Raw genomic sequence first — 24,274 nt, forward strand, 5'->3', positions numbered from 1 at the left:
AAAATTGTGACCCTTGCAATTTCCGACCACATTAGGGTCTTCACGTTGGCGAATTGAATCCCCAAGCCCAATCGGAGACCCGAGACTTGCTCAATCCCCGAAAATTGCACTTTTTCTGCCCCCACACTACTTGAACCTACTTCCTATCCTGAGATAAGGGCAGGACAGGGGCGTGGCACCTCTGTCCCTGCCCTATTTTGGGGCCGCTTCTGTCCTATCTTTGCATTGGTCTTTGCATTTTCAATGGGAAAACTTTCCCTATGCCGGCTTATGACGAAAAATCAATCAATTAACCCTAATTGACGAATATATATGTTGCATTTGCCCTCCCATTTGCATAAGTTGGATAAGGTGAAAATTGGCATGAGTTCAAGCATTCAAACATTCCTTTCAAGCATTGAGCATTCTCAAGTCTCCCTTCAAGGCTAGGTGTGGCATTCAAGTCAAGGATTCAACCATTGAAGAGGAGATCCCTTTCAACATTTAATTTCACACAAGCAATTCTATCTACATTCCTATTGCAACCTCCCTTGAGGTGATTTACATTTCAGTCTTTCATTTACATTTACTTGCAAGTACTTTCTTTCATCATATGGTTAATTCCAAAACTGGGGTTTGACCTAAAGGCAAACCCCCAATCCCAACCCCTTTTCCTCTCTTTTCTGTGTAGGTTGCAGGTGCGTAGCTGTATTTGCAGATTTGGACTCCATTCACAGAAGCGGAAAAACCCTTTTCGTTTCGTGGATTTTCCGGAGGACCGTGTGCACTTTCAACACAGTCCTGATAACTTTCCTCAAATTCGCAAGGTAGCTTCGTCTCAACATATTATAGCCAGATCCAAGTGCACGGCTTCATCTTACGCTTCTATTTCAAGTTATAATCAGTTCTTTGCTACTTTTACACTTAGCCTCACAACACATAATTCAACCATTACTCATTGTATAAGAGGGGTTAGCTTGTTATCTTCACACCATTATCAATTCATTTAGTATTCAATCTCTCTCTCCTAGATTGGATCTAGTGAATTATCCCCCCTCTTTTAAATGTAATGTGGATAAAGGTGTTTGGAGGGAAATCCGCAGTGAAACTTTCATCTCTCCTCGGGGGGAAGAAAAGCTTTCCTCTTGATCTCTCCATCATTCACTTTTCACCCCATTACACCGCCATTTTTGCCACATTTTGTATCCAGCATTAATGCAAAGTGTTTGATTGTGTTTGGCATCAAACGTGAGTCTTATTTCCATGCCTTTTTTGAAGGAGGAGGTTGAATCAAAATTCGTTTTTGGCTGCCAAGGGTTTTCAGCATGTCTATTTATAGAACATTTTGGTTTCTTCCAAGTCCATTTGCTTTGATCTAGGACATTTGACTAAGCAAGAATTCGAGTTTCTAAGTGATCTTCCCAAATGGATAAGTTCTTTGAATGCAAGTTGTAAATGTGCAAGATTTTCCCCTCTTTCATTTTTCCTATTTACTTGTATCCGGGTTTTCAAAACCCGATTACAAGTAACTGTGGTAATGTTGACCTTCCCCCTTTGGGGTAAAAAGAGTAAATCTTCTTTTTACAAAATTTACAAATGTTAAAGAATTGCCATGAGACTCATTCATTTGATTTCGGGATTTACAAATCTGATTACAAGTTGAAGTTTTTCTCTTTTTCAAGTTGTCAAGCTGAAAATATTCTTTCCCATACATGTACATGGTCATAAGCTTCATTCCCATCATTTCCCACATATCAAAATCCCTATTCCCACCATTTCATCCATTCATTTCACACCATCATCCATTTTTCCCATTTAAAGTCTACTTGCAGTCGGAATTTTAAAACCCGATTGTAGTTGTGTCTTCATTTGCAGTCAGCCTTTCAGAACTCGAAATTGGTCCAAAATGCACTCTAAAAAACTTGAAAATGAGTCTCTAGCATGCAATTACAAGTGCAAACTTGTGTTTTCTCATTACACCTATGAAGTTGCATGTTTGTTCTCCATAATTGCAAGTTAATGCTCTTGTTTTTCCACACATGTAATGCAGCTTCTAGAACCCAAAATTCACTTGTGAGCCCATTTTTGCATCAATTTATCCCTTCCCTTGTCAGTCTTGTTTGCACACACGACCTACCAAATCAATAAATTATGGTATGGGCCTTATTTTGCAAGCAGATTCCAAGATTGGAGAAAGAACAACAACATGATGGAGCCACACAAGGAGATGGTTGAGAGCATAGAATGCTTTCAAGACAGAGATATGCTTCTTACTTCAACCTTGCAAAGAACTTTCCTCCTGAAAAGCCAGTACTACCCTAAGCAATAATATAAGATTGAAGTTCGTTGGTGAAAGACACAAAGATCATTAAGAATGCAAATTCCCATTTCGGTTCGAGATGTCTTCACCAATCCTGAATACTTCAAGTTTTAGCATCCTGAAGTAGCATGAAGATTTTCAAAACATAGGATGATGTAGTTAGAGTTGTGTGTTTGAACACAAAGAACAGTTTCAATTATGTATTTGTAATTTTGTTTTGACAAGTTTACTTGTAAAAAAACAATTTTGTAATTGCAAGTTTATCACTTGCACTTTTGTAATTACAAGTAAGCTGATTACAAGTCAATTCAGTATAGGACTTGTAATTTTGAATAAGTCTTAGTTAGCAGTTGCAATAAATCATGGTGGTTGAGAGAATTTCTCAAGTTAGCTAGGATCCTCCCACCTTTTTCTCAAGGTTTCTCTCCTATAAATACTTGAGGGGTTCTATTGTAATGGAGAAATCTTTTGGCAATGCAACAAAACTCTGTCAGTTTGTATGTACACTCTAAGACTTTGAGCTTAGATGTAAATCAAATTGCTTTCAATAAAAGAGGCAAGTTGTGTTGAGACTTTGTGCCAATTCAAGTTGTTATGTGACAACATTTTCTGGAGTTGATTGTGAGTTTGGTTCTATTATTCAAGAGGGATTTAAATTCAATCTTGCAGACTTTGAGCTGCTAATTGCATTTGGAGATATAGGTTTGGTTTTCAAACTTGGTCTTGCAGACTTTGAGTTGTTTATCACGCTTGAAGCTAGTGTAGAAAGCTCAAGTAAAGAAATAACTTGTAGAATTTGTGCTGCTTTTATTTTTAAGACTTGTGCATATAAGGTGAAGTGCATCATATAGACAGACTTTGAGCTGCTGTGTGTTGTACATTGTTATCATTTTGAGAAGGTTGATAGGACAGTAGAAGTGTTGAAGACTTTGACCTTTCTTTCTGTTGTCCCGTCCCGGGGAAGTGATGGAGGTCTTTGTGCTTTCATGGAAACTTTGCTCCCCTTTATGTTCCAAATCCTACAAAAAAGTCTCATTTCTATATTTGCTGTTATTTATTTCCAATTGCTATTACTTTTCTGTGAAGAAAAAAGAGTATTGTTTTTCTTGAAAGAAGAAGAAAGACTGTTGTCTCACCCATATTAGATTAGTTTAGTTTGTAGATAGGGGGAGCCTTCCCTAAATTATGAGAGCATCATACTCACACACTGTGGCTGAAATCACAATTTTGCACATTCCCCAGGTGTACAAAATTTTCAACCTCATCTGGTTTGGATTGCAGTGGATGTTGCATGTTGCTGATGTCTTCTATTTACAGGATTGTGAAAGAATTTGGTGTTCCCATCTTCATATTTAATTTAAATAGCTTGCGATTTTCACTTTCAATATATTTCTTTTTAAGCTGCAGTTTGAAAATTGGGCAGCAAGCCTTTTTCTGGTCGAGGTAAAATAGAAATTTTGAGAGATTTAAGTATGAGTTATTGTTTTTATTAAAAAATAGCATGGTAATAAAGGTATTTTAAAATAACTGAAATCTAAACCACTGATGATTAAAAAATTTACAATTTTTCTTCTTGTTTGTAGGAACAAAAATGGATTGTTATTGTGCTTTTCATGGTGCCTGTATATGCCTCTGAATCAGTAAGTAGAATACACTAAGCATGAACACTGATGATTCTTCACTTATTTTCTGTACAACCTTTCTTTAAACAGGAAGTTAATGTAATTATTCGAAGCAGTAATTGACATATTAAAGCAAATTCTGAAAGAAGATAGATGTTATGTAATGTAATTTTTATATTAGTTGACTATCTTGGCATTTAGAATTACTTTCCCTTGATTACTGTTTGCTATATTTGAAGGGGGAATAAGATTGTGATAATATCTATTTGTATTTTGAATGATTAATAATAAGAGAAGTTTGGATATGCAGAGTTTTCAAAAGGATGGATCTGCATTATGTTTTTTCTTTCTTTGATTTATTCCTTTATTATTCAGACTGAAAATTTCAATATGAATCTTTTATGGGTTTACTAGTTAGATTCAATAGTTATTGCACGAGACTATTGGATATTAGGACTAAATGTCAAAGATACTATTTGTGTCAACAGGAACCTTTTCACAGCATCTGCGTATCACGTACACCAATAACTTTCATGAAAGAAAACTCAGGGAATCCAATCAAAGTAACTTCCCACATATATCAGTGCTACAATGCATACATTTAATATAGTTTTGCCTCTTGAGAAATCTGATGCAACAGTTCTGTTTACTGATTTAGTTATAGGCAATCAAAAAAACATTACGGGACCCTTCTCACCTTCTTCCCACAAAGAGATAAGTTAATCTCTTTTAGATAGAATGTTTGTTGGTGATAATTCAGGTCACTTGAATCTCTCCCCACGGCCTCTTTGATAGAAAATGGATTTGTGTGAAACAATCTATTTCTAAGTTGAAGGTTGTACCATTGTATGTTCTATCTTCAACATCATTTTAATGGCCACCCTGATTTTTTTTAATAATTTTTTGACAATATGAATCACAACGTAAACTTGCAATGATTGAACATACTGCTACAATAAAGTACTGATTACAGTTTACAACACTGATGTTATGTTTGAGGTAAGCAACCCAAAATGAATACAATTATCATGAATCCAAACAACCCAGCAATTGAGGAACAAGCGGTACCTTGAAAGGATAGAATAGACATCTGGAACAAGCCTGATATGTATTGAAAGGTGAGCTGCAACAGGATTGTTATCATATGTTTGTTGTTGATCAGAGATCAATTGATTGCAATTTTCTCTGATTAAATTCCATGTATGCTGAAAGCAAAATACCAGTACTCCTCAACACTCCCTATAATGTCATACACTGATTTTCAACACTCAACATTGCCAAACCCACTTCAAATCATCCAGAAAGGAGTGATTAATAGGCTGATTACTGTGTTCAGACAAGAGCGGGTCCGTAGTAATACTACAACAGCAGGTTCAACACCATCATAACTCCTTCATAGAAGCAAATCTCACACCCAATGATACCTAGCCTGAAAAACATACCTTTCCAACTGCTTTTTACACACTTCGATACATCACAACACCATCTAATGAGGTCACACGTATGAATATTAACCTATAGCAATCAACTTGCAAGTCTGATATATTTATTACAACGTCGTTATTCACTGCTCAGCATCAAACAAACACTCAAAGTCACGCCCTAGCAACATCGGACTCCTCCAAAGGGAATAGAACCATGAATATCTCTAAAATCAAGCTTTAAACACTTCCTAATGACACTGGAAGTGTTGAATATCAGATTGAAATATCTGATTAACAAAGGTACAGGTCTGCAACTTAGGACAAGTATGAAAACTCAGGAAATGCGTCATATCTTCATGGGATCAACAAAATCCATGCCAAAGCCTTTTGGAAATTCCTTAACCAACTTGGGCAACTTGAACCCTCAACAAATGTATGACCAACTTCAATATTTTGTTTATTTCTGAAAACCTGTCAAAATCCCTTCAAAACGGGGTTGGCCAAGTCTATGCATCTCAGCAAATGCCACCACAATGAACTTTGTCCCATTCAACAACTTGTGCAAGCTTAATGGGCATAGTTGGGCTAGCTAGGGCATGCGAACAATCTGCTAATTTGTATGGCCAACCACCACAAGATAGAAAATTGCAATGAACCACTCTGCAAATATCTCAACACATTAATCAAACCAAAAATTCAACATATATCAGAAAACCTCAAAGTCTTGCAGAATAGAACAAACTCCATTGAAGCTCCAATGTGATTTTTGAAATGAAACCATCATAAACTAGCTAGGGAGGATATTTAACCACTGAAACCAGAAAAATCTAGAGGGTTTTGTCCTCAAGGGTTCTTAAGAATAACACAAGTTCTCAAAAAATGTAGAAGCAAAATCAGATTCATCAACAACAACAATGAGCTCTCAACCTCCTTTTATAGCTTTTTGAAGCAATTAAATGTTACTTTTTTGTTTATTTGCTCCAAAACTCCTTTTATATAATAAATAATTAATTTTATGGAGCACTTTTTATTTTTTTGAGGAATAATAATGTTTTCTCATGAATAAAGTCCCCTTTTCAAGGCATCCATTAAAAATAACATTTCAACACCCTTAACATGAGCTAATACACTTAGTTTTCTCCCTATTAATATTTTCAGCATCAGACAATTTAAGTGAAATAATTAAATAACTCAATAATATATCCAAGTTACGGAATGCACCCAAATGATATAATTTTGCAATTTTGATCATACCAAAGTGATATTGAAGACTAGGGATGATGATTGGAGGCCACCGGGTAACTCTCTTAAAATGGCCTACTCTTCCAAGAAGTTTGGAGAGCATCCAAAAAGTCGGAATTCAATTCCAAAAGCATCAGAGGGCTCCATCTAACCAATTGAACTCAAAGTATCAAACCCAAGAACAATTGCTCTACAAGATTGATTAATGGCCTGCTCTTCCAAGAAGTTTGGAGAGCATCCAAAAAGTCGGAATTCAATTCCAAAAGCATCAGAGGGCTCCATCTAACCAATTGAACTCAAAGTATCAAACCCAAGAACAATTGCTCTACAAGATTGATTAATGGCCTGCTCTTCCAAGAAGTTTGGAGAGCATCCAAAAAGTCGGAATTAATTCCAAAAGCATCAGAGGGCTTTATCTAACCAATTGAACTCAAAGTATCAAACCCCAGAATAATTGCTCTACAAGATTGATTAAATTCTTCTCCAAGAACGTTGGAGTTCTTCCTAACTAACCAATTAGTCTTTAGAAGATTTGGAAATTAGCTAAATGTGCACGAATTGGCTAAGCACCAAAAGGGGACATTATAGTCCTCTCTCCCCAAGATTGCTTGCCCTCAAGCAATCACAACTAAATCTTGATTGATCTCGGATAGAACCAAATAAATTCTTGGATCCCAAATAACTTTAAAGAATGCTTCCCTATAATTTCGCTGCTCTACATTGATGCAACTGAAGATCTCCAAACTAGCACTCTTGGTTTCCTTGTGTAATGTGGTGAAATGTGAATGAGAGATCAAGAGGAAAACTACCCTTTCCCTCCAAGGAGAGATGAGAGTTTCACTGCGGATTTCCCTTCAAACACTTTTCACCTAGTTACATTGGAAGAGGAGAGGAGAATTCACTAAATTCAACCTTCAAAGATGAAGATTGAATTTTGAATGAAATGGGAATGATAAGTTGATCCCCTCTTCCTTATTTGAAATGGAAAGGAATTGATTGAATTATGTAGTGCAAAAGTGACAAAGAACTGATTATAACTTGAGATCGGAGTATGGGATGAAGCTATGCACCTGGATTTGGCAATAATATGTCGAGACGAAGTTGCCCGGGCCGTGGCAGGAATGTACACGGTCCGAAAAATCCGCGAAACAAAAAAGGTTTTTCCGCTTCTGCAAATGGAGCCCGAATCTGATAGTACAGCTGTGCACCTGCAACCTACACACAAAAAAGAGAGGAAAATGGGTTGGGATTGGGAGTTTGCCTTTTGGTCAAACCCCAGTTTTGGAATTAACCAAGTAATGAAAGAAAGACTTGCAAGTAGCTATAAATGAAAGATTGAATTGTAAATCACCTCAAGGGAGGTTGTGATAGCAATGTTGATAGAAATGCTTGTGTGGAATTGAATGTTGGAATCAATCTCCTCTTCAATGGTTGAATCCTTGACTTGAATGTAACACCTAGCCTTGAAGGGAGACTTTAGAATGCTCAATGCTGGAAAAGAATGCTCTTGAATGCTTGATCACCAATTTTCACCTTATTGAACCTTATCTTATGCAAATGAGAGGACAAATTCCCCTTAAATACATGTTATTGAATTTGATTTTCGTCATAGGCCGACATCAGGGGAGTTTTCCCGCTCACTGCACAACCTACAATGCAACCCTAGGAATGGTCTTGCCCCAAAATAGGGCAGGGACAAGAGTACCACGCCCCTGTCTTACCCCTTTCTCCAGGGTAGAGTGCGGACAGGGTGGTGCAGAGGCCAAGAAAGAAGCTGATTCCGAAGGTTGAGCAGTCTCTAGTCTCCGATCAGGCTAGAGGATTCGATCTCGTGTGCGTGAGGACCCTAATGCAGTCGAAAATTGCTAGGGTCGCAATTTTATGACACTACATTTAGCCCCCACTTTAGCGGGAGTATGAGTGTACGCCAATACTGCGGTAAAGTACAAGGAAACAAGATTGAAAGACTTTTACCACGTCAAGGAGGCAAGATACGCCAAGCCCCCAGTGGACTTAGGATCTTATGACTTCGATTGACAAAGTAAAAGGGAAGATCGAGAAGGGGAGAACCATGACTGCAAGTAGCAAATTTCCCTTCACTATGAATCATGAAAGCAAGGATACCAAAGATTACAAAGCAAAACGAAGTTCACTAAGTAATTCTAATTATCAAGAAGGAAAATATGAGCGGAGTGTATGCCCCCACGTTAAAGTGATCGCACACACCTTATCGGGAGCAATTGCTTTAAGGTAGGATACACCCAAGAGAAAGAGAAGGGAGGGAGCACTTTATCGCAAGAATTTAGGCCCCAATCGAGGAATAAATCCAAGGATAATGAACACAAAACATGAGGTAGTGTCGCTTTCCTCGGGGTTAGTATGCTGTATGATAACTCATGTATATCATGTATGTATATGTGCATATAATAATCGTCGTTACCCAAAGAAGGACAGTACCTTGGAAGAAAGGGAAGAGAGGATGTCTTTTGAGTCAACATGCAAGAGACCAAGAAAAGATCTCAATGCTTTGCATCGTCTCCAAGTAGACATTAAGGGAACAATAGAAGAATAGGGATACACATAGAAGAATGGTCACAAAAGAGCAAGAAAGGAGAGAGAAAGATCTACAGTGCTAATATTGCTAATTTAGCATGACATCCCCCTCCCGATCTTGCTGATCACTATTTCGGGAAGGCGAGCAACATGCCAGAGGAGCGACATCAAGCACATCAGATGGAGCTATCACAAGATCCAAACAAGGACTATGCTCATGTTGTAAGTCACTTTGTTCGATTCTAGGAGCTAGGATTAAGGTTTGTGAAAATTCAGTTGATAAATGCGTGTCCACATCAACATATTCATTCTCACTATCAGAAGCATTAGGAGTTGTATTGCCATTATGAATAACATTTTCACCGATTTCTTCATCAAAGTTTAGAGAAAGAGGAGCAAGAACACGAATAGGAGTAAAACCATCACATGTTTTGTGCAACTTATGATTTGGAGACGTAGGTTGAACATCTTGCTTAGGAGAAAAGGGAAATCATGTCAATTGTTGGAGTCTGAGGAGATTGAGTATTTTGAGGGATAGCTTCACGAGCTCGAACACGGTGTCTTCGTCGGCGTTCTCTCGCACAACGATTTCGACGAGTCTTAGTGGAAGGCTGAGACGGAGGAACACTTGAAAAAGTAGAAATGTTTCTCTCCTTGATAGTTGAAGGTTTAGGTTGAGGTCTTTTTGGTTGAACAAGAGGAGAAGCATGCCTCTTCTCTCGATAAGAGGAAGGAGGTGGAACTGCGCCATAGAAAGGAGGAATGGTAGGTGTCGAAAAGAGACCAGGTCCATCATGAGGAGGAGGTATAGGTCTAACCTTAGGAAGAATATTGTTGTTCTCCTTAAGAGAAGGTAAAGTCGCATTCATAGGAATAGGTTGATGATCTTCCTTAGGAAGGAGATTAGTTCTATCCGTGAGGGGAAGAACCTCATCTTGAAGAATAATAGGAATGTCAATTGTTGGAGATCTAGGTTGACTTAAGGATAAGATCATATCTTTCTTCCATTTTTGATAAGATTGAAAAAGAGCATTGCTCCTTGATGGAAGAGATTGAAATTGTTTGGGCCAAAAGAAATCAATAGGAATACCGGGGCTTCTTTCGGATGGACGAAATAAGCTATGGTTCACGGTTATGATTTCTCCATTGTGAGGAAATTTCAGACATTTGTGGATTGGAGAAGCAATAGCCTTCATGGAAGATAGCCAAGGATAGACCAACTTCACACAGAATTGCTCAGAAGAGGGTATGATAACAAAGTCAACATCCATGGATTTAGTATGAACTTCAATAGGAAGGGTGATAGAGCCAATGGTAGGACAAGAGAATCCATCAAATAACTTCACAACCACATTAGAAGCATGATATATTGGTTTATGCAATCGTAAAGTGAAAAGATACTCTTCAGTTATGACATTAACCATGCAAGAGGGATCAATCGGGGCACCATGGCAAGGGATATCCTTAACCTTCGCAACTATGTATAAAGGGCCAATCGGGTGCTCTGATGGTCTCACTAGGGTCAAATGTAATACAAGGATCCTTAGGCATATCCTGTGTTTCTACCATATTAACCAAGTTTGGAGCCATAGAAGTGAATTCCTCAGAAGAGAAAGAATTAGGCACAATCTCAATAACGTTAGAGGTATGAGAGGGCAAGGGATCAATGAAAATCTTAAGATTTTGATTAGGAGGAGCTACTAATTTATTCCCTTTATCATTCACACCTGCCACAGATATAGTATTATTATCAATCAAATCTTGAATCTTATTCTTCAATGCGAAACATTTCTCAGTATCATGACCAGGTTGGCGATGAAATTGACATTGGGAATTGTTATCAAAATAAGGGGATGCAAATTTAGAAGGATCAATTGGTTTTATAGGAGGAAGTTTGATAACATTTCTGTGTAACAACTAAGACATAATACTATGTAAGATTCATTCAAGGAAGTAAATTGTCTTTCTCTTTGGAAAAATTTAGAAATACAAGGCACACATGTTGTAGCATTCACATTGTGGTTGTTGATTGTATCATTGAACTTGATGAACCTTTTTGTTGGTTTGAACTTCACAAATGGTTGTTGAACACTCTCCCCTTTATCACTCGGAGCCATAGGGGTGGATTGCTCCATTTGACTCACAGCAAGTTGATAATTGTGGAGTGTTGCGCACAACTGCGGAAAGGGAGTAAACTCAGACAAAAGAAGCTTTTCCCTAATATCTTTTTGTAAATTAGAAATGAAAATTCTTTGAATATCATTATCAGGTACATGAAAAGAAATTTGAGCACACAAACGCTTATATCTACCAATGAAATTAGTCACTTTTTCTTTAACACCTTGCTTACAATGCATTAAATCAGTCAAAGTGATTTTAGGACCAATGTTGTTTTGAAATTGTTGGATGAAAACATTTGGCAGTGGTTGAAAGGAAGTGATAGAATAAGAAGGCAAAGAGAAATACCATTGTAAAGCCTTATCTCTTAGTGTTCTTGTAAACAATTTTGCAAGCAATCTTTGATCATCAGCAAAATCGGTACACAAGGTTTGAAATGTTTTGACATGCGTAAGAGGATCACCTTTTCCATTATAGAGTTCCATTTGAGAGATCTCAACATGTTTGGGTGGCACGGCTTTAACAATATCAAAAGAAAGTGGGCTCGCAACATTAAAGGTGGGCACACTAAACTTGGATTGACTCATAGAAGCAATTTGTTGTTGTAAGGAAGACACGGTTTGAGAAAGATTGTTAATGGTTGCTTCGGTAGAAGAATTGATGTTAGACATGGTTGAATGAGAAGGTGGTGTGATGTTATTGAAAGAAGGCATGGACTGAGAATAAGGTGGTGGGACATTATGATAAGTAGGCATAGGTGATGATTGGGTAGGAAAAGGGACACTTAAAGGAGGAACAAAGTTGTTGAAGGAATTGCCCCCTTGTGTCACATTGATTGGTTGAGGAATAATAGGAATACTTATGGAAGACATAGGTAAAGATGGAGGATTAAATGAAGAAGAGGGATTGCCCCCATGACCCATGGTTGTAGGAATGACATTATGAGTTGAAGTAGCCATGATGTTGGAGGTGAAAGTAGGAATACTAGTCATAAGAGTCGTCAAAGGAATTGAAGGATTGACTTGTGTTGAAGGTTGGGAATAACCTAGGGTTTCGGCACAACTCTTGATAGGCATGACATTAGAATCAACAATATGTGCAATGCCACACAATATATCAATTCCATTCTTATCACTTTGAATCATGCGCTTAAAGCCTTCAATTAATGGAAGAGCTTCACTATTAGAGTATTCTTGGGACATCCATTGTTGAAAGTTATCAAATTGATTATCCAATGTGGAAAGTTGATCTATAGAAACCTTAGTTAAAGCTTCTTCTTCATCAATGGGGTGAATAGGGACATGATTAGGATGGGAAGAATTAGCATGATCCTCATTAAAGAAGTCACCCAAATTAGGCTCCATCTCCTCGGTAATTAAACCTTGGGAAGCCTTAATTCTAATGCTCCTTCTAACAGGAATAGGATAGGTAGGACTAATAGTGGTAAAACTCACGCACTAGACGAAAAATTTGAATTTTGAATTTTGGAACAAAGCTTACAAAATTGATTAATACAAAATTTAAGAAAATAATGATTACACAATTTGAACTTTGTTGGAGGAAGAGGATGACACAATTTCCAAAAAATCAAAGGAAATTGAAATTTTAAAATTAGGGCAGACTATAATTAACCTCTTAATTTTAAAAATTTTCTTGAAATTTGAAATGTTGAATTTTGGAGGTATTTCCAATTCTAGAGGGATAAAAAGTCGACAAAATCAGCCAATCTTTTGGATTTAAGCTATTAAATACAATCATAATAGTCTCTCGAAATTTCGAGAAAAAAGTCGAGGATTGTGGCGGGAACGCACATGGTCCGACCAACTTTTTTCGAAATTTTCAGGGATGAATATCCCGAAATTTCGGGAAAAAAGCCGACTGTGGCGGGAACGCACATTGTCCGACCAACTTTTCTCAAAATTTTCAGGGATGAATATTACGATGATTTCAAAGCTAACCCCCCAAAATTGACGAATTTTACGACCTCTAGATGGGCGAAATGAAGACGCAAATGTAAAAATAGGACCCTATTAGAGTTTTGAAGCAAAAAAGGAATTGAATTGCAAATTTGAAAAAGGTAAAACCTAATGGATAGGGACACCTTGGAAAATGTTTAGAAATCTGAATGTAAATGAAATTGATTTGAAATTTACACATTTTCAAGATGATTTTCAAAAATTAGGGTTTTAACAAGTAACCTCTTAATTTTGTAAATTTGATTGTAAATTTGATTTGCAAATTGAACAAGAAAATGAAGAAATCGAATTTGATAAACAAAACGATTTTTTTAAAAAAAATATATATATCTTCTATAATGGTCATCTTCTATTTTTAGTGGTCATCTTCTATTTTAAGCTAAGTTACCGATTTGGGTTCGGATTCGAGTACGGATTCGCGGATTTGGCAAAAAAAAAAAAAATCTTGGGTACGGGTATGGGTTCCTCCGTACATATATATATATATATATACCCATATATTATACATATGTTCAATATATACAATCCATACAAAAATAAAATATACAATGTGACTTTCCATACATAAATGATAAATGATAAATCCATAATTATTAATTGCCAATGCCAATAAATATTCATATATCGCAAATATAATCAGTAAACTAATAACTAAAGTCTAATATCATATTCATAATTTGCAAAAAAGATAATATTCAAGTTTCAAGTCTTTTTGAAAAAGTCATAAAGGGGCGAATTAGAGTTTTATTATTAAAAAACTATTTTAAAAAGTCTTTTTTTATTGTTTTTTTGACCCGTGGCCCTGTTTTTTGGAAACCACGGGCCTGGGTTCACGCGGGTCCTCCTGGGTTCGACTTGGGTTCCACCCGGGTCCTTCCCAGGTGGCTCGGTTCCTTGTAAGACCCACAGGGAACTCGGCCACCTGGGAAGGACCCGAGAGGAACCCAAGGAGAACCCGGGGAGAACCAGGACCGGGCAAGAACCAGAACCCAAACCCAGGCCAAAAGGGGAAGAACCGGTAACTTAGATTTTAAGTTGTCGACTTATTTAGCTTGTTAAGTTAGTTTTTTATTATGTAATTAGCTTTTAAGCTTTATTTAGCATTTAGCTTTTTCATTTTAGTTAATTAGTTTTTAAGCTTAATTTAGCTTTCACGCTTAATTTAGCGTTTAGCTCTTTAATCTTTTACTTTAACGTTATGTTCTAATTATAGAACATCGTCTTGTAACCTCTATATATACATGTGTATATCGTTCAATGTAATCATCCAATTATTGAATCATTCATTCAATTTATTTTTCATGGTATCAGAGCGGGTCGATGGGATTTTTTAAAGTTTGGTGCATTTTTTAATTAAAATTCATGGCCTTCTTTCTGGAATATTTTCCAGGTTTTTTTTTAATGGTTTTTAAATAAAAAATACAATTTTGCTTTTTTGAAGGCTTTTTGAGGGTTTCTGGTTTGTGGGCGATTTTCTTTGTGTTGAGCAACAGTTAATGTTTTTTTAGGGTTCTGGAGATTTTCAGGCTTGCAACCTGGAGTTTTTTTTTTTGCAGATTGAAAATTTTCTTAGGGTTTCTGCAATTTTCGACTAGGGTTTTAACCCTTTAGTTCAAGTCGAAATTTTATGCTGGTTACAGATTCTTGGTGGGTTTTTCAAGACCTCAACTGGGTCGTTGTTAGATTTTTCTGGGTGCATCATTTTTGTGCCTCGATTTGTGAGCCGTCAGATCTGCATTCTGATTTCGGATTCTTGGTGGGTTTTTTGAGAGCTTTTTTGGGTTGCTCTCAGATTTTTCTGGGTGCCTCGTTTTCTGTGCCTCGAATTTTGTGTCAACGAATTTGCCTTGGAATTTAAAAACAGTCAGCGATTTCTGTGGACGTCGGGAATTTTGGTGTCTTTTGGGTGTCGTTTATGTTGTACATCCGACCTAGGGTTTCTACCCCTATTTTTTTTTGCGTTTTTTTTGGAAAAAAAATCATCAATATTTTTCTTTTTTTTTTACAAAAAAATCAGAGGTATTTTTTTATTTTCTACAAATTATTATTTTTTTTAGATTAATTTTCAAGAAAAATTTCAGGTTTTAAGTTTGCAGAAAATTTTAATTTCTGGGTTTCTTCCAAACCTCGAAATTCGTGCCTTAGAATTCGTGCTAGAATTCTCCTCTAGGGTTTCAGATTTTTTGTGCAGATGCTTCTATTTTGATTTTTGAATCAGAGTCTTCTGTCTCATGCTTTCACTAGGTTGACCTCGTTCAACCTCCATTTTTGTGATGGCATCTTTGACCAACATCATGTTGGAACATAGTCAAAATTTCAACAGCTGCCACGACACCTGGAAACAGTGCATGTTCACGATATCTGAATATCATTACCTTTATCAGATTGATTTAGGCTAGACCTCGTCTTACAGGTCCCAAGGTTTTCACGATTTTTTCTTGAAAAATTGTCTGTCGGTTTTTTGATTTTTTCCACAAAAAAATCATGGGAGGGTTTTCATGATTTTTTTCTCAAAAATTGTTCGCAGGGTTTATAATTTTCCCTTAAAAATTATCTCATCTGTAATCCGCGATATTCGCGTAAGATTTTAGTTATATGGGTTTTAACGTTTTTTTCCACAAAAACGATGATTTGTAACCTCAGATTTCTTGGTTTTTCGATTTTTCTTCTCAAAAATCGAGCTTTGTTGCAGTCAGTTTGCGTCACACCTGCCAGGGCGAACATTTGCAACCGTGGTATCTTGTAGTCAGTTTTGGAGTTGGTACTCTTTTGCAAAAGGGTTTGCTGATTTTTTCTTCAAAATCATTGTTTCAGGCTTTAGTAATTCGTGTGTGCCAGATCTCTAATTCGCGTGTGAAGGCTACATTCGCTTGGATGGCTTTTGGTACTCTTGGTCATTTACATTCTGCAGATCTTGGGAGGGTCTCCGTAGCAGCAGAGTGTTCTTTGCATCTGTGATCATAACACCTGCAGTGTTTTCTGTAGGGTATTGAGTACGATGACCGTTAGGGAGGGTGTTAAAATAATATTAATATCTTCTATAATGGTCATCTTCTATTTTTAGTGGTCATCTTCTATTTTAAGTTGTCAACTTATTTAGCTTGTTAAGTTAGCTTTTTATTATGTAATTAGCTTTTAAGCTTTATTTAGCATTTAGCTTTTTCATTTTAGTTAATTAGCTTTTAAGCTTAATTTAGCTTTCACGCTTAACGTTATGCTCTTTAATCTAGCTTAATTTAGCTTAAATAGTGTTTAGCTCTTTAATCTTTTACTTTAACGTTATGTTCTAATTATAGAACATCGTCTTGTAACCTCTATATATACGTGTGTATATCATTCAATGTAATCATCCGATTATTGAATCATTCTTTCAATTTATTTTTCAATTTTCAGATCTAAGATAACCACAAGCAATTTTTACAAATCACAAATTCAATTTTAATTTTAAAAACTAGGGTTTTTAATGATTTAACCACTAAGTTTGCAGAAATTTGAAACTTGTAAATGAAAAATATGCAATTTTGTTCAAAAGGAAAGCATGCTTCATATCGGGTTCACCAAAATGTAATGTGGTGAAATGTGAATGAGAGATCAAGAGGAAAACTACCCTTTCCCTCCAAGGAGAGATGAGAGTTTCACTGCGGATTTCCCTTCAAACACTTTTCACCAAGTTACATTGGAAGAGGAGAGGAGAATTCACTAGATTCAACCTTCAAAGATGAAGATTGAATTTTGAATGAAATGGGAATGATAATTTGATCCCCTCTTCCTTATTTGAAAGGGAAAGGAATTGATTGAATTATTTAGTGCAAAAGTGACAAAGAACTGATTGTAACTTGAGATCGGAGTATGGGATGAAGCTGTGCACTTGGATCTGGTAGTAATATGTCGAGACGAAGTTGCCCTGCGAAGTTGAGGAAAAGTTGCCCTGATCGTGACAGGAATGTATAGATTCAGCAACTTTGAAGTAGGACAATAGTTGCATAAATGCGATCTCCTTGCAAGGATATGAATAATGAAAATGCTCAAAATCACCTTAGAAGAGGTTGAAAAAGGTTGTCAAGAAACCTCCAACTGATTATAGTGTAAGTATAACTTTTTGTATCTATTTAAAGTGTTTTAGCAGCTAATTTGCATATTTATAGTCAAGTGGTCCCAAAATACTCAATTTTGCAGCTGATCAAACATAGAAACAAAAATTCATAATCTGTTTTTATCAAAATCAGCAACTTTGAAGTAGGACAATAGCTGCATAAATGCGATCTCCTTGCAAGGATATGAATAATGAAAATGCTCAAAATCACCTTAGAAGAGGTTGAAAAAGGTTCTCAAGAAACCTCCAACTGATTATAGTGTAAGTATAACTTTTTGTATCTATAGCTAATTTGCATATTTATAGTCAAGTGGTCCCAAAATACTCAATTTTGCAGCTGATCAAACATAGAAACAAAAATTCATAATCTGTTTTTATCAAAATCAGCAACTTTGAAGTAGGACAATAGCCACATAAATGCGATCTCCTTGCAAGGATATGAATAATGAAAATGCTCAAAATCACCTTAGAAGAGGTTGAAAAAGGTTCTCAAGAAACCTCCAACTGATTATAGTGTAAGTATAACTTTTTGTATCTATTTAAAGTGTTTTAGCAGCTAATTTGCATATTTATTGGAATTCAGTTTGTTGAAATCTACCCTTTCAATGGGGTACTATTGACACAAACATTTCCATAGATTTCTATGTGATAGTATGTGGTGGAATAGCATTTCTTTCCTCATGCATGACCCAACCATGCTTACATATTTCTTTGGTGGGTTACATTGTTCTTCCAGGTACTATCTCTGTGGAATCCAAGAATTTCAATAGAGTGTGACATATTGAGGAATTGCTATGAAGCCATTGCTTTGTATGCTTTTGGTAACTATCTAATTGCTTGTTTAGGTAAGAATTATCTTTTGAATTGCACTCATTTATTACTTTGTATCCATGCAATTGTTTTGGTAGATCATCAAATTTCTGTATCTAGAAATCAATTTCCTCTAGCAAGACAAATTTCTGAATTGTAACTTTCATGAAAAGTGTATTGTAATAATATTGCTTATTAATTTTCAGTGAGTTTGTTTTATACTTTCATTTGTGAAATTATCTGAACAGTATTTATAGAAGATCAAATTTATTAATATTGATTTCTAGAAAGAGAGAGGTTATGATGCATCTGATTTGCTATGCATTTGTAAGAAAATAACAGATACTTCTAATCACAGCGAGAGTTTTTGAGGCTATATATACTCTTCATTATTACTCCATCTACATCAGCTACCCTATCATGGCTTCCCTACATTATCATGTGAATCCTTTTTCATAAATTGATTTTCTGTTTCCATTTCTAACCAGGCTTTGGTAATCATTGTTTCAAATAAATTTTCTTTCCTTATTTAATTATGGTGCTAAAATAAATTCCAACTTGATGCACTTGGAGATTCCAAGATGGAAGTAGAGAAATATGTTCAGATTTGATATGTCAACAGCTCTATGGTTTTCTCTTTTGGAAAGTACCTCCTATTTATACAAGAATACCTAGCAATTCAGGTTTACTTAAAAGAAAGCAGGATGCTATTTTCCTTCAGTGTGTGTTTGAGATGAGCTACCCTTGATTTAGATCAATTTTTGCGCTCTTTTCTACTCTTGGCAAGGCAGGCAATTCGTCAACAGTTTCTTGTATATATTTCAGTTTGTCTTCCCTGAATTTGCTCATACCAAATTTTGTTTGCTGATTCTTAATAATGGCATTTTATCAAACAGTTTGCTTAGGAGCATTTAATGTAATTATCAGAACTGAATTTGTCAAGGTTTGATGTATATGTTTGCATATCGCTAAGATTTCCATGAATGTTTACATCATGCCAATGCCATGAATTTGCAAAATTACTAACACTAATTTTCTGTTATAAATTTAGAAAATAATCTCATTAAAATATTTTTTCGTGCATCTAGAATACATAGAGCAGAGTTTTTTTTTCTGATCTCAAACTGTCTCAAGTTAGCTGAAGATACAATGATCAAATGGTCAAAGAATGAGACACGCAGCTGACAATCTTATCAGAGATGGTTGCACAGGCATGAATATGCTGCTTCAGGTCTGCGCTAAGATTAATACTTCACCAAGGCTGTGTCTTCCTTCCCAAAAGTGATCCCTGTAGCTTCATTTCCTTCTGCAGGTGATATTGGTTTGTTTATTTCAAAAACTATTGTCTCACAAATGGAGTTTTGAGGCATAAAGTTCTTCAACCTGTTCTTTATTTCTGTGTGCCCAAATCAAAGCATCACCTCCAAGTGCCTCCAATCTCCTTTCAATCTAATTACCAAATGTGACTCCCTTATTAGTGATGGCTTCTTTTTTTGAAGTGACCACGTGAGCTTGAAAGAGTTCAGATCTCTTTTAAGAATTTGTGCCTAGCAAACTGTTTTTAATACAGCCGACTCCCTATATGCTGCCACGTTAGAAATTATTTTGGATATCCTCAAAGCTTCAATTCACTTCATAAGCGCACTCTTATTGTATGTTGTGAAAAGAAAGAAGGGCCTGATAGCATTGACTTGGCCAATACACCGACCACGTCACCCCCTTGTTTTGTCCAGTTGCTCCATCATACCAACAGAGCTGACAGAAAGAGTTATGTAATTGACTTGTGATATTTTCTTTTTGTCTTCTAGTGCCTTGTCTTAACCAATAGGGGGAAAGTACCAATATTTTCAATATGATCACTACACCCAACACTTAGGATGGAAAGTGTTTAAAAACAAACCACAATCTTCTTTCACCATGACAAATATTCTAATCCGACATCACAAGGCCATAATTCTCTTTTTCAAAACGTCCCTTCAGGAATCTTAGGTGGCAGCTGAATGCAAAACCTCTAAATTAATTCCCATTCCAAAATATGTCACCAATCAAACCAGCGATTCAATTTTTTCAACACAACCAATGTTTCTTCATAAAGCCATGTCCAAGAATGAGAAATATTATACTCAATATATGCTTGCAATAGGTTACTAAGTTAACTACTAGGAGGCTTCCAAAACCAACAAGAAATAACCTTCAATGCTCAATAGATTTTCTAGCGTCCCAAACTCCTTTGAAATTACCCAACACTCACTTTGAAATTTATCTTTTGTAAAGACTTCATAAAATTTTTACCAAATCATTGAAGTGGAGAATGTGAAATCTGAGTGGCTCTGCTAGGTATTAGCCATGGTAGATCTTTCACTATCAGAGCTATTCTTCTCCTAGGCTGCAATATCTTATCTGATGGGTGGATGGATGGTAGGAATAGGACACTCATCAACTTTCTTGTTGCTTGAGGGGGGCAGTTGGTATTTAAAATCAGTTGATGCCTCCTATGAAGTAAAAAATGTAGAGTTCTTGTGCAACATGTTGGATGAAGTAGTGATGGTAGTGGGAGTGCAAAATGTCATTTAGATTGTGATCGATAATGCAGCTACATGTGGCAGTTGTCAAACTTCTACAGGCTAGGCATTCGGACATTATTTGGAGCTCTTGTGCTGCCCATTGTCTTGAAGTGGTCCTCGAGGACATAGGGAAACTAAGCTGGGTCAAGAATGTGGTTGACGATGAAGGAATATCACAAACTACATCTCCAACCACACATAGGTCTTGAATCTTATGGGAGAGCATATTGATGGTAAGGATCTTGTGCAATCAGAAGTCACACACTTTGCTACTAATTTCCTCATCTTGCAGAGCATATTAGCTACATTGCCAACCTAAAGCAGATGTTTGTGAGTGAAAGATGGTTGGAGAGTCCTTATTGTAGGAATCTTGAAGCAAAGAAGGTCATAAGGCCATTTTTGATGATAGATTTGCCAAAATCATGGAGGAGATCACCAATTTAAGTTTCCAAGCTTCGATTGATGATTTCTTTTTTAATTTTCTAATATTACGAATTGTTGTTTTTGTTAAATATTTGATATCTAGGTGTTAGAACCGTGAGTGAGGGTTCTACAATTGGTGTGATGAGGATCAAAACCCCATGGGATATCAGTATGAGGCCATGGATAAGGCCAAAGAGGTGATTCAATATTTGTATGGGTTAGACAAGACCAATTATGAATCCATATGGTGCATAATTGATAGGAGGTGGAACCGACAACTCCACCAACATTGCCTACTTTTCGAACTCCAGTTTAATTTCTCCCCAACTTTCAAAATAGATGTAGAGGTTCTTGTTGGCCTCAACAAATGTATGGAGAGATTGGTTGATGATGTTAACCTTCGAGACCTCATTGTGATGAGATACAGAGTTATAAGAGGGTTGATGAAGCATTGCTTTTTTCAGCTAATTGCATTCGTAGGTGCCGCACCCTGTTGCCAAGTAAAAAAATGTGTTTAATTTTATTTTACCATTTATTTCACTATGCATTTTATCTTAGTCTTGTAGTGCTTCTGGTTGTGAGCGCAACTAGAGTGTTTTTGAGGTCATTCACACAAAAAAGCGTAATAGATTGACTCAAAGGCACTTAATTACCTTGTCTATGTGTGGTACAACCTTCAATTGCATGAAAAGAAGGTACAAGGGAAGGGTTGACATGAAGCACTTGACCTGGATGACATTGATCCATATTCAGCAAGTTAGATTTCTGAGCCTGATGATGTTGATGTGGATTCATTCTTTATTGACAATGACTTAGCTGTATTGGAGAGGGAGGCGACCGAAAGGGAGGTAGAAGTGGCAGCACATGAGGAGGTAGAAGACGTGGGCAGTCATCCAACAGAGGTAGTTTCTTCACATACATAGCTTGATCCTCATCCTATCACTATGCATGAGGCACCTATTGAGGATATTGTAGTTGTACTATCTACTTAAGCAACACCCACACAATGGCAACAAACTTTTTGAGCTTTAGTCAGATGAAATTTATGATTTCTAATTTTCATTGATACCAAAACATGAATTTAATATGTGTTTAGATATTGTAGTTGTTTTGAGGTCTACAATATGTATTGAACTCAAATTTATTCGGAGGTTGCACATGTTTTTTGGTCTATGATATGTATTTAACTCAAACTTTGATTTATATACAATGGAAATTAGTAATATGTTCCACAAATTCAACATATATGTGTGTTTTCTAAGATATTTAAGAAATTATATATTTTCAAATGTTCAATAAATTTGCTGAGTTCTGAGTTTTTAAAATTTTTGGGCTAGCTAAGTCATTGTTGAGTCCGAGTTTTTTAACTATGGTTTATACTTATAATATTTGCTTTTCTTCAGGTGGAGAAAATAGAAGCATAGAGTTTCTTGAAAGAGAATCAAACAGTGATCTTAGTGTGGCCCTGTTGAAAGATAATCAAAATAAGAAAGAATTCATTCAGCATCCTTTTCCTTTAAGCTTGATGATTCGGCCATGGGTTCGTGGTCAAGAATTTTATAGATTTACAAAATTTGGTATTGTACAATATGTAAGTATCTTTCACCATAGCTTTATGTGCTCATTTTGTTCACGTACTAATCGTACAAGAGTCCTAAAATATTCTTAGATAACTTTGTTGTTTTCTCTATTTTCTTCAGATGATTTTGAAAACAGTATGTGCCTTTTTAGCATTGGTGTTGGAACTTTGTGGTGTTTATGGTGATGGAGAATTCAAATGGCATTATGGGTATGTTAGACCTTTGTAAATATTATTTCATCTTCTTGATAATGTCATTGATCATTGTTCTTTTCTTCTACTATAGTGTGCCATTTGACTATTGATACTATGCATAGTCCCCTTGAGTGTTTGGGTTCATTTAAAAATATATAAAGAATAGAAAAAAAAATATCACTTAGTATGATGTCCCATAGAATTTGATTTTTCTGCAAGATGGATTGTTTGCTATATTCAGAACCAAGGTTTCTTTTTGTTAATCTTTAAATGCAACCTTCTTCATGGTTTATCTATTGTTTAGTTTCCTTTTATTGTCTTCATGCGAATGCACCTTTAGAGTTAAATGCAATCTTCTTCATGGTTTTTACATAGTTTGGTTTCCTTTAATCGTTTTCATGTGAATGCACCTTTTAAGTTGATTGCTATTGATATTACTCAAATTTTGTTGGCTAGTGAAGAGATTCCAAGTTCTTTCATTGGTTTCAGTCAAACTTCATTGATAGATGAAGAGCGCTAAAGAAAAAAATTTTTTTGAGCATCTATGGAATGATACAGAAGATATAGTTTTGCTGACGTGATGTCTATCTCCCTGGAATGCAAAAATTTACAGTGTTATCCAAATAGATAAAGTGAATAATAAAAGCTCAACACTACAAACTACATTCTGTTTGTACTGTCAACATAACAAAAGTATAGATTAAGGAGTCTGATTATTTAATAGCAGATAAAAGCAGGCACAATTGTGTGGTGTAGTTCTGAATTTCAGTAGTTTTTACTGGTAATGTGAATTCTAACAAACCTGTCATTTTGTAGATATCCATACATTACTATTGTGCTGAACTTCAGCCAGGTGTGGGCATTGTATTGTCTAATGCAATTCTATACTGTTACTCATGATGAACTTCAAGCTATCAGACCATTGGCAAAGTTCATTAGTTTCAAAGCAATTGTTTTTGCTACCTGGTGGCAGGGTGTAGCCATTGCAATCATCTGCTCACCAAGTGTTTTGGGAGTTTCATTACCAGGTGGACAAAAATTTCAGTCTGGTTTGCAGGATTTCCTCATTTGTGTTGAAGTAAGTCACATCTACTCTCTGTTGAATCCTTGTGATTCTATGGACGATTAACAACAATGTTTGTTGATTTTGAAATTTAGAAAACTAAAAACTTTGGGAATTGAGAAAAGGAATAGAAACTATTGAATTGGAAGTTGTGTAAGCAGTATATTTTCAGTTGCTTGTTAAACGATCAATAGGATTTATCAACGAAATTAAATGTCTTCATAGAATATAGCTATAGACTTCATATTATACGGTAGATAGACATGGAACGAAGTCATTTTAGTCTCCAACCATATAAATTCCTTGGTTCTTA

General features: G+C 36.0%; 1 protein-coding gene across 3 annotated transcripts in view; it reads left to right on the forward strand.

The window, feature by feature from the left end:
• Positions 1 to 24,274, forward strand: part of LOC131064451 (protein LAZ1 homolog 2) — a 125,571-nt gene that overhangs the window by 20,169 nt on the left and 81,128 nt on the right. The window contains exons 3-8 of one of the 3 annotated variants that reach the window (XM_057998591.2): positions 3,883 to 3,939; positions 18,064 to 18,172; positions 22,528 to 22,715; positions 22,825 to 22,913; positions 23,715 to 23,751; positions 23,872 to 23,976. In XM_057998591.2, coding sequence (XP_057854574.2) covers positions 3,883 to 3,939; positions 18,064 to 18,172; positions 22,528 to 22,715; positions 22,825 to 22,913; positions 23,715 to 23,751; positions 23,872 to 23,976 — 585 coding nt within the window. Of the gene's footprint in view, positions 1 to 3,882; positions 3,940 to 18,063; positions 18,173 to 22,527; positions 22,716 to 22,824; positions 22,914 to 23,714; positions 23,977 to 24,274 lie in introns of all 3 variants that reach the window. The other 2 variants (XM_057998589.2, XM_057998590.2) reach the window with 2 other exon arrangements.

Source organism: Cryptomeria japonica, chromosome 2 (assembly GCF_030272615.1).
Source record: "Cryptomeria japonica chromosome 2, Sugi_1.0, whole genome shotgun sequence".
NCBI classification, from domain to species: Eukaryota; Viridiplantae; Streptophyta; class Pinopsida; order Cupressales; family Cupressaceae; genus Cryptomeria; species Cryptomeria japonica.